The sequence below is a fragment of the Oncorhynchus keta genome, chromosome 12, assembly GCF_023373465.1.
Source record: "Oncorhynchus keta strain PuntledgeMale-10-30-2019 chromosome 12, Oket_V2, whole genome shotgun sequence".
Lineage (NCBI taxonomy): Eukaryota > Metazoa > Chordata > Actinopteri > Salmoniformes > Salmonidae > Oncorhynchus > Oncorhynchus keta.
In genome coordinates, this window is record NC_068432.1 from 45,463,918 (window position 1) to 45,475,862 (window position 11,945).

The 11,945-nt window shown below is 40.0% G+C and overlaps 1 protein-coding gene across 1 annotated transcript; it reads left to right on the top strand.

Moving 5' to 3' along the window:
• The first annotated feature begins 5,822 nt into the window (after positions 1-5,822).
• Positions 5,823-11,552, top strand: LOC118391559 (programmed cell death 1 ligand 1-like). The gene is made up of 6 exons (XM_035783056.2): positions 5,823-6,332; positions 7,379-7,438; positions 7,626-7,976; positions 8,202-8,480; positions 9,947-10,060; positions 11,149-11,552. Exons 2-6 carry the CDS (start codon positions 7,384-7,386, stop codon positions 11,172-11,174), a joined length of 825 nt encoding a protein of 274 aa, XP_035638949.1. The 5' UTR covers positions 5,823-6,332; positions 7,379-7,383; the 3' UTR covers positions 11,175-11,552.
• The last annotated feature ends 393 nt before the right edge of the window (positions 11,553-11,945 follow it).

An 11,945-nucleotide genomic window follows, 5' to 3' on the forward strand; every position in this document is an offset into this window, starting at 1 on the left:
CATATTTCCATGTTAGAGTGCTTGTTTCATCGGAAAACAGACAGAGGAGAGTGGACTACAGTCAGACGACAGAACAATTTTTTTGATGGGGGGGTGCAGGATTGTTTTGCCTGGTTGTAAATATGTTTCTGCTTATAATTTCCGACATTTTGCAATGAGGACCTCGACCCTGTCCAGAAGCAAGAGATCAAGGAGCTGGTCGATCGGAACACCGCGGTGTTCTCTGAGAAACAGGAAGTGGAGGCTATGCTGAGGATGGGGGTCATAGAAGAGTCCCACAGTGAAGGGTGCAGCCCCATCGTGTTGGTGCCCTAACCTGACGGGAGCCTCCGCTTCTGGAACGATTTCCGGGGGGTGAACGACATCAGCTTGTTCAACCCAGCACAGCCAGAAGTGGATTGGCCACCCCTCATAGCCTGGTTCCTCTCTAGGTTTCTTCCTAGGTTCTAGCCTTTCTAGGGAGTTTTTCCTAGCCACCGTGCTTCTACACCTGCATCGCTTGCTGTTTGGGGTTTTAGGCTCTGTACAGCACTTTGAGATATCAGTTGATGTAAGAAGGGATTTATAAATAAAATTGATTTTGATTTGATTACAGCCTTATTCTAAAAATAATTTTAAAAAAAAACATTCTCATCAATACCCCACAATGACATTTTTGAAATGTATAAAAAAACAGAAATACCTTATTTACATAAGTATTCAGAACCGTTGCTATGAGACTCAAAATGGAGCTCCGGTGCATCTTGTTTCCATTGATCATCCTTGAGATGTTTCTACAACTTGATTGGAGTCCACATGTGGTAATTCAATTGATTGGACATGATTTGGAATGGCACACACCTGTCCATATAAGGTCCCACAGTTAATAGTGCATGTCAGAGCACAAACCAAGCCATGAGGTCGAGGGAAATGCCCGTAGAGCTCCGAGACAGGATTGTGTCGAGGCACAGATCTGGGGAAGGCTACCAAAACATTGCTGCAGCTTTGAAGGTCCCCAAGAACACAGTGGTCTCCATCATCCTTAGATGGAAGAAGTTTGTAACCACCAAGGCTCTTCCTAAAGCTAGCCACCCAGCCAAACTGAACAATCAGGGGAGAAGGACCTTGGTTAGGAAGGTGACCAAGAACCCAATGTTCGCTCCAGAGTTCCTCTGTGGAGATGGGAGAACCTTCCAGAAGGACAAACATCTCTGCAGCACTACACCAATCATGCCTTTATGGTAGAGTGGCCAGTTGGAAGCCACTCCTCAGTAAAATGCACAACTGGTCTGATGAATTATTTGGCCTGAATACCAAGCATCACATCTGGAAGAAACCTCGCACCATCCCTACGGTGAAGCATGGTGGTGGCAGCATCATGCTGTGGGGATGATTTTCAGTGACAAGTACTGGGAGACTAGTCAGGATTGAGGGAAAGATGAAAGGAGCAAAGTGCAGACAGATCCTTAATGAAAACCTGCTCCAGAGCGCACAGGACCTCAGACTGAGGAGAAGGTTCTCTTCCAACAGGACAACAACCCTAAGCACACAGCCAAGACAACGCAGTAGTGGCTTCAGGACAAGTCTCTGAATGTCCTTGAGTGGCCCAGCTAGAGCCCGGACTTGAACCCGATCTAACATCTCTGGAGAGACCTGGAAATAGCTGTACAGGGACACTCACTCATTTGCGAAAGAGCTCTGATTACAATTGATAACTTTCAAATTAATTAACTAAACATGGCCATTAATAATTGCATAATAAAACAATTCTACAACAACAAACTGAGTTATAGGCTATTTATTAACTGTGTTTGCCAGCTCCAAGTAGGCTACACAAGTGGCACAAATTGATTTGCAAGGACTCCAGTGATATCGTCATTTCAACCTATTTATTGTATCAAATGGTAGGCTACAGTAGCTTACAATGGAATAGAAAATAATAGTCTACTTGCCGGCCAACAGATGCAAATGTACCCTATCATGAATGTTCCCCCTAATTTCTTTCCAGCACTAAGCAAATTTCAGGTCTGCTCAGCGCAAACACTGAGTCTGTGTTCACAGTAAATGCATCCCATAATATTTTAACATGGAAATAGCTGTTCTGTCACTCAGCCTATAGTATCAGTCAATCTGTGGTGTTCAATGTCGGCCTACATTCCATGAGACTTTTGAAAAAAAAAAACATGCAGGGCTTGACATTAACCTGTTTATCCACTTGTCCTTCAGACAAGGATGTAACTGAAAATGTTGTTGTTTAATGCAATAAACCACCAATAAAATGCATAATTATTTCCATACCATTATTACAGAGAATCAGACATATTATGCTACCCTCTGCCTGTTGGCTACTGAGCTTATTCAAGCCTCTCTCAAAATACAACACTGCCCCTTTTAGACAAAAAAAACTCTTTACCTGACTTGCTTTTCAAAGATGACTAGACATGTACATGTTTTGTGCTCTAGTAGGAAGCAATCACTCCCCTGTTTTTGACTACAAATGATCTATAACTTGGCTTATAACTCACTAACTAGCAAAGAATATGAACAAAAAGTGCACAGGTGGCTACATGCAGCTCTCGCTTTGATCTCAAAACAAGCTCATCTACTCAGAACTGCTCATGCTGTAAACACAGTCTAGTTCAAAGTAAATGGCATAGATCCATATATGGAAATGGCCTATTTGCATCTAGGTTGACTGCAGCTCTGATTGTTTATGCTGCTCCAGTCTGTGTGGAGTACGGACTGAGTAGTGCCTGTCAATGCAATAGAATCCTACTCCGATGCGTTCAGCCTACAACAACATCTCTTGCATAGTTTGTTTTGTTTCAGTATGTTGCATTGAAAGTGGCTAATATTGCATTGATTCGATCACAATTGCCACAGTAAAGGGAAACGTTGATGGTGTTAACAGGGAAAACTCTAGAACGGTTGTCACCAACCTTTTCTGAGTCATGATCACTTTCTCAAGTCAAAATACAAGCCGAGATCTACAGTTCAGATTTCTTTTTTTAAACATTACTTAAAAAACGTAAGCCTATGCAACATTAACCAATTAAAAACAGTTCTGTAGTAATGAGGTTTGTGCAGTGCATTATCATTGCATATTGGCTTTGCTTGAATTGCCCTGCCAATGCACTGTTGTTCAGGCCATTTAAAAATATATATATTTAAACATTTGAAATAGGATATATGATCACGCTGGTAATAGATCTGTTGTTTTAATCCGTTTCAATAATTTCATTTTTAATTTACTGGGCTGATGGTGCCTCCATCTGATGGTCAGTCTGAGGGGGAGAGCAGTAGGCTGAGTGTCTGCCTCTCAATATCCACATGCTCAACCTTTCCTCCACTGACACTGACCAAAAAAGGACACCGTCTTCCAGCTGATGGTGAAACTCAAGTCGCACCACATTATTTCTGCCTCATGCACAAATTCATGTTGTTACTCCTATGAACAGAGAAAGTTAAATATTCCTTGATATTAAAAAAGACCCAAGCCGTTAATAATAACAACACAAACCTATGGATACACTTTCCGACTCATTCATTACTGCTTGTTGTTGCTCATGGAAGTAGGAAGAACACATTTTATGGCCTATAAAAGTGTTGAATACAAAGTGTTGACAGTGCTGAGTAAGAACTTAAACATGAACTCACTCATACAAACAGCAGCTCTTTGCTGTATTCGTTGGCAGTCTCTCTCTAGTCATGGTTTTAAAGGTTTTGAAATCTCACAGTATCAACTTTCCTGTAGATTTCTTATGCCTGCTACGATAATCTGAGTCATCCGATCGGCCAGTGGTAAACAAGACTACAGTGCACTAGGTTTGCAGTCTGGGCCCGCTGCCTGGGCCCGTTAGGGAATTCTTATTCTGTGAAGTGCGCGTGTGCAGTAACTTTCTTGCGCTCCTTCTTGGTTGGTGACTGCTGCTCCACAAAGTTAAGTGAAGTTCAAACTCGTGTTTCTCAATTCAAATCAATTCAAAGGGCTTTATTGTCATGGGAAACATGTCAACTTTGCCGAAGCAAGCGAAATACATAATAAACTAAATTGAAATAAACAATACACATTTACAGTAAACATTACATTCACACAAGTTCCAATGGAATATAGACATGTCCAATTGTGTAAAGTACTTATGTAGAATACTTGAAAATACTACTTAAATCGTTTACTCTACGACTTATAATTTTGACGTTTACTTTTTCTTCACGACATTCCTTTAAAAAAGTATGTACTTTTTACTCCCTACATTTTCCCTGATACCCAAAAGTACTCGTAACATTTTGAATGCTTAGCAGGTCAGGGATATTGTATAATTGACATCCCTGGTCATCCCTACTGCCTCTGATCTGACGGACTCACTAAACATATGCTTGGTTTGTAAATTATGTCTTGAGTGTTGGAGCGTGCCCCTGGCTTTTACTTTTGATACTTAAGTATATTTGAGCAATTACATTTACTTTTGTAAGTAAGCAGATTTAAAACCAAATACTGTTAGACTTTTACTCAAGTAGTATTTTACTGGGTGACTTTCACTTTTACTTGAGTCGGAGTTCCATAAAGCCCATTTCAAATTTCCATTAGCGCTGCGCTCCAGACCTTAAAACTGATTATGAGTAAAACCCTTCGCTTTATACGGTTATCCATAAGAAAAGTTGACATAATGCAGTATACTTTAAATCACCTCTGAGCGAATTTATCAAAAGTACCAATTTGACTGGAAATTTGACTGGAAAAACGAGAACACGTCAACCCTGAATGTCCCCGAAACTAGCGTGCCACTACCACAGCTCGCGGGAGACTCTCTCATTGGTCGGATTTTGGCCACGGAGGAAATTCGGTTAAACTGAACCGTGGTGCACAGGCTATGGCCCGTGATATGAACAGGCAAAAGCGGTGAGGGAGGCACGCTTTTCTCCACTCGAACAGTAATTTGCGCCACTCATGTTGTAAACAAGGCAGCATAATGCATAGTTCAGAAACATACATTTTTTTTCTCCATAAAATGTTCAAACTAGTTTTTATTGAGTAGGCAGATAAAGCAGTTTTATCCAAATAAATCACTTGTGCATGTGTGAACACAAACTCCTATGCAAAACCGAAATTTAGGAACAGTGCACATAGAAATAGCACACAGAGAATAGATCTACCGCTTCTAAGACTTGCTTTCAACGAGAATGACAGATCTGTAACATGTATTTGTATGTGAATTTGGTCGGGTCCAATGCAGCCATTTTTATCTCAATGTAAAATCATTTTTGGGTAACAGTTAAGCATTTACTGTGATTGTTTTCAATTAAAAGGGTCAAAAATAGCTTGTTAGCGAAGAACAATTTCTCAAGCAAGAATTGTGCTAGGACTGTCTGGGAGTGGTCTGAGTTGGGAGGGGAAAACTCAAAACTAGCTGTTTTTGACAGAGAAGTTTAGAACTTTCTTTCTTACTGATTTGTTCACTCATTTGGCCAGGCAACCCAAAACAGGCTGACATTTCAAGAGTCGTTTGAAACGGCTCTTACATTAAAAGGGCATTATCATCATTTTCACAATTTCACTGTATTATTCCAACCAATATATAAAACATAGCAAATCACGTTTTTGACTGCACTGGGCCTTTAATAAATAACGTATGGAAATGAACAAGGAAGTAGTATGGGCTGGGGTGTTCCTTTGCCGTAGTGGGTATTTTGGCTCATTGCCCGAGACTATCATAATAGACTGCCAGGCTTACCCCTTTGCCGTAACTTCCAAGTCCTTCCTTGTTGAGTAGATAAGGGGTTAAATAACTTTTTATACCCTGACAGTAAAAAGTGTGTAATTTTGGGAGGGATTCGATGATTTCCTCCTTTAGCCTACATTCGATATTACAAAAACCCTACAATTATTGTGCAAGATGAAAGGAGGATTGTAACAATAAATGACTCTGATGAACGTTATCATTATGGCCAGGACTATTTACGACAAAAATCAACAATAAAAATTAAGAGATCTGTAGAGACAGATATAATTTATCCAGATTCTACGATCGTACTCAATCCCAATCTCCTTTTTTTAATCATGAATTCTCCTGGCACTAAATTATAATAGTGTTTATGTTAATAGTGATAATTTATAGTGATAAATGGCTAATGTTGTTATACTAGGTTATTCACCACTTTGTTCCCAGATAAGTAAATGATCGCATCTCGTATGCACAGTCACTATCAGGAAACTGCTCGGCTTTTGACGGGAGGATGTCGAGAATAACAGTAGAGGGAGAAGATCGAGAGGAAGTTGCACTCTTAAAAAACAGAATATATGACTGATGTGATGTGAGAGGAACTCTGAAACAACAAGCAAGACTTCAGCAAAGGTAATAGAACACTGCATTTAGTGATTAACTTCCTTTAGTTTATGTGCCAATGTTTTATGGCTTTGTTTTAATTACATTTCTATTATTTTAAAGCTTTTATTTGCTTATCAGAAACTTAAACTTGATGATATATTGTGGAGACCAATACAGTTATGTTTACTTTAAGGATTTATTTATATTTTTAACAAATAATATATTTGTCTCTGACAGGACATTTTGAGTTGACTTTTGCTGAGAAAGGCTTTCCCCAATCCACCATTTGGGTTAAATAACTCAATGAATGTCCCATAATAACCTATTCACTGTAGCAGAAAAGCTCTTGTTATGTTTCAGCATACCCTCTGTTATACACAAATGCATTTACCATGGTTTACTATGCTGCTGTGATGAAACCCTCAGAAGGGTGATCGATTTCCATGATTTAGATGTATTATTCTTATTGATTGAAAGTGTAATCTATGAAATCAGAGCTGCACTGAACCTGGTGTTATTAACTCCATTTATTCAACTGTTCTTAACAAGAGATAGCCTGTACGTGATGCAGGATGGTACCCATGATCAGTAGTGATATTATTTAAATATATATTTTTGTCATTAACCAGACGCTCTTATCCAGAGCAATTAGAGTTAAGAGCCTTGTTCAAGGGCACATTAACAGATTTTTCCTCTAGTCGGCCTCGGGGATTCGAACTAGCAACCTTTCAGTTACTGGCCCAATGCTCTTAACCGCTAGGCTACCAGCTGCCCTATAGGAAAGTAATATGCTCTATTTCTGCCAATGCTGCTGACTCATACCAGTCTGGTCTAATCAGGAGATAAAGTTACACTACACAGCAACAAATGAATACATATTCTTTCATGCCCTTTCTCCATTGCATCAGTTGCTGAAGCACCCGATAACCAGTTCAGACCAGACTTATACAGTAATTCTAGTGTGCCAATTTCTGTTATATTTCAAAGGACTGACTCATTTTTTTATTTAACTCAGGACTCCACTTGCAAAAGCTATTGTTTGCCAAAATTCAAACATGTCATTCCTTCTCTAGGTCAAATGGAGCAGGCTTTTCTTTTGGTTTTACATGTAGTCTTATGGCCAACTCTTGCAGGTATGTCATTGACTTTTGAAAGTACATTCACGATAACACAATAGACTCAAAGCCACATTCATATTTTTTGTCCGTTGTTTAGAGCACACTTTAGACTGGTTATTGTGACTTCTGACTGACTGTTGGATATCTGATGTCAATATGGATGATAATGTCAATGTTGCTAATCTAACTCTGACCCCCCCAGCCTTGTTCACAGTGGAGGTGGACAGTCTCTCACACGTGACAGAGTTCCACGGTGATGTCACCATGGGCTGCAGGTTCCAACCTGGGGGCTGGGACCCCAACCTGTCAGTGGTATGGCAACGGGTCCAGCCTCTTCCAGATGTAGAGGTGTACAGGATGGATAACGGACAGGAGGACCTCACTTCTCAGAATCTTCAGTACCGCGGCAGGGCACGGTTGGTGTCGGAGGAGCTGACCAATGGCTGGGCCAAGCTACATGTGTCCAGTCTGAGGATCAACGACTCTGGGGTGTACCGATGTCTTGTGGAATTGGGGGGAGCTGATTATAAACAGACCACTTTGACTGTCAAAGGTGAGTTAAAAGCTATTTCATTGCAATAGCACAGTACTGTAGTTTTTATAAGCAGTCAAATCAATATTAGGTAATGAACTTGTCTGAAAAAGATGTGGTAACATTTTCTTTGTTTTTCTTATACAACACTTTAATTACACTGTATTCGCATGTTGTTACACATTATAAGCACTGCATTGGAATAGAGTTGAATGTTTTATCATTCTACTTTCATGTGTCCTTTAGCTACCTATAAGACTATCATTAAAAGCATGCAGAGACGTGGGGGAGATGAGGTGGAGCTGGCCTGTGAGTCTGAGGGCTATCCTCTTGCCACAATCAACTGGAGAGACAAGAGTCTCAGGAACATCAAATCCAACGACACCGTTGTGAAAACTCCAGACCAGCTTTTCCATGTCACCAGCAAGATAACAGTCAAATACTCTGAGAAAAACAACTATACATGTGCCTTGGTGGAGAAAGGTGAAGCTACAAAGGGTCCATCAGCCAGGTTTGACATCCCAGGTATGAAGTAGGTGAATTTACCTGTTTGGTTACACTATTTGAAGGGCATCTACATAAGGACTTCATAACACATTCATAACTCATACATACCACATACATAGCTCATACATAACACATTTATAACTCATACATACCACATACATAACTCATACATAACTCATTTATAACTCATACATACCACATTTATAACTCATTTATAACTCATACATAACTCATACATAACTCATACATAACTCATACATAACTCATTTATAACTCATACATAACTCATACATACCACATTTATAACTCATTCATAACTCATACATAACTCATACATAACTCATTTATAACTCATACATAACTCATACATACCACATACATAACTCATACATACCACATTTATAACTCATACATAACTCATTTATAACTCATACATACCACATTTATAACTCATACATAACTCATTTATAACTCATACATAACTCATAAAACATGTATAAGCAATACCTTGTGACATTATAGTGTGACATTATAGGGAAAGCACAACAAGGTCAATTTAACCTCTGAATGGAAAGTGGGGGTTAGAGTACGTAGATGTGTTGTTGATAAGGTGCTTTAACGCGGGTGCTTTCCTGAATGAGCATAGTGCTGTAAAGCGTAGGTGTCGGGGTGATGTTTACCAATGAATCACATTGTAGGCGTCATAAGTCAATGTGGGGAAAAAAACATGGGCTTTGAAGATGATTAGCAGATAGTGTATATATCTTTTCATGAAGACCTCATTTTTGTCAGAACATCTACCAATCATCATTGCTTGGTAGTGGCGCTGTTTTTAGTTTTTTTTTTGTGGTTTTTATTTTATTTTTACTTCGTTTTCTCCCCAATTTCATGGTATCCAATTGTTTTGATAGCTACTATCTTGTCTCATCGCTACAACTCCTGTACGGGCTCGGGAGAGACGAAGGTTGAAAGTCATGCGCGCATCCAACACAGCGCGCTTCCAACCCGGAAGCCAGCCGCACCAATGTGTCGGAGGAAACACCGTGCACCTGGCAACCTTGGTTAGCACGCACTGCGCCCGGCCCGCCACAGGAGTCACTGGTGCGCAATGAGACAAGAACATCCCTACCGGCCAAACCCTCCCAAACCCGGGGGATGCTAGGCCAATTGTGCGTTGCCCCACGGACCTCCCGGTCGCAGCTGGTTACCACAGAGCCTGGGCGCGAACCCAGAGTCTCTGGTGGCACAGCTAGCGCTGCAGTACAGCGCCCTTAACCACTGCGCCATCCGGGAGGCCCTCGCTGTTTTTAGTTTGACCAATTTCTGGAAATTCTCTGAAAACCCTTTATCTGGTGTAATATTGTTCTCTTTCCTAAATGTTTTTTTTATGTTTAGAAATTTTAACTAAGAACATAGGCAGTATTATATACAGTTTATGATGAAAAATAAAATTGTTTCACTCTCCCTATCTTTTGTACCCATAGATGAAATACCTGTGATTGAGAGTAAACCTAACACCCTTTCTATTGTATTGGGCACGACATTGACGGTGGCTATGATCATTGCAGCTACCATCTTCGGGTATCGCAGACAGAAAGGTAACATACACTTCACTTTTCTTCAGTTCTTAATTGATTTGCACACATTTTCATCTCAAGTTTGTTACAAGGAGTTTCCACTGTTTCATGTTGCCTGAGATAGACAGCCTAGAGAGGAAGTATGTACTTTAACCTCTAAAGGTGTAACTGATGTTGAAGCCAGAATTATCGTGTACAGTTAGTGTGAGACTGGAAGAAAAAAAATCTGAATCTTGTGACAATGACTTAGCATGTGAGAACATGAGTGTGTGCTTTCTAAACCTATCTGAACTGCCACATGTGGAACCACCCCCACAGTTTGTTTTTGTGTTCACATGTGGTAAATCATGTGGGTGGTTTACTACTACTAATATAAATAACAATAATCATTTATTACAATGGTAAAGTACTTTTTATTTCAAAAAGAAACATTTCAAAGTGCATAAAATAAAATTGAAAAAATATATTTTTTAAACAAAACAAATATATCTAACCATATCATGAAAGCAACCATCAAATTCTAATAGGAAGGGTAGCCGATAGAGATGAGTATTAAGGCCTACTTTACAAGTCCCGGCAGGCTGATATAGAGCTAGTCATTCCTTGTTTTTTTTTTAGAAAAGTCCCCTATCAGTCTCGATCAAGTTTACAACACAGGAGGTTAGTGGCACCTTAATTGGGGAGGATGGGATTGTGGTAAGGAACTGTCAAAAGGGGATCCTTGGGACGTCCCAACTCTGACCACACCACATTTAAGTTGGAATTTAAAAAACGGTTAAGGTAAGGGTCATGGCAGGGTAACACTAACACGTGTGGTAATGGCTGGAATGGAATAGTATGGTATCAAATACATGGTTACCATTATGAGCCATTCTTTCTCTCAGGAGCGTCCTATTGTTTGTACTTACAGTATTACTGCAATAGCATTTTGAGAAGTCAGCGTGTTAAAAACCAAAGAGCGAGAAAGAGGAAAGTCCCAACCTTAGACACTAAAAGTGTTACAAAATGGCATTACTACTTTCTAAGCAATAACATGAATAGGTTCAGCAGAACATCTCATGCAACATTCGGACTGTAAACTATAACCTGCATTTATGTTCTGTTCACAGGGAGGCTCAGGACCCTCAAGATCTAACACCCTCCTGGGCTCAACAGAGACGTGACCTCTGACCTGCCTGGACCCCTTTTGGCAGCTCCAACTGATCCTGGTGATAGACTGTTTGTGACTGTCAGTGACCTGTACCAGGAGGCAACAGAGAAAGAGACTCCTCACTGAGACTGTAAACTGCCAGGAGAAGACTGAGAACACAAAAGACTCATGCACACACATTGTCAACGAAAAGTTTAATCATGCTACATTTTCTGTTATCTAAAAGTTACGCCGGTTGGCATTTCCACTCACAACCAATTATGTTAATGAGAGGAAGCCCAGTTGCCGGAGAAGATGGAGCGAGATGGATTTTGGCCAACATTGCTAATTTTCTCATTGATTAAACATTTGATCTCCATACAGTTTTCTGTTACCAAAACTATAATCTGTAAAAAACAGAGTGGATTTCATTTTATAGACTTGAACTTTTGCCAATTATTAAAAAAAAAAAAGGCATTTAGGAGTGCAAGGGTGAATTGAGCACTTCACAGAGTAGGTGTTCCCTAATGGAAATATGTAAATAGGATCTCACTAGCTCGCTCTTGGCACTGCCCACCTCCTTGCTTGTTCTGCCCACTATGATTAATTTGCTCCCATTGGAAAGACAGGCTGTGGTCAATCTTGGGTTAGTAATAAAACATCTTTGTCTAGGCCTTCTCATAATGTCATCAAAAAGCATTGCTTCTCCTTCACTTAGAACTAGAATGGTCAATCTACAGAAGTTATTATGTCAGGTGCATTAAAGATGCACTGTGC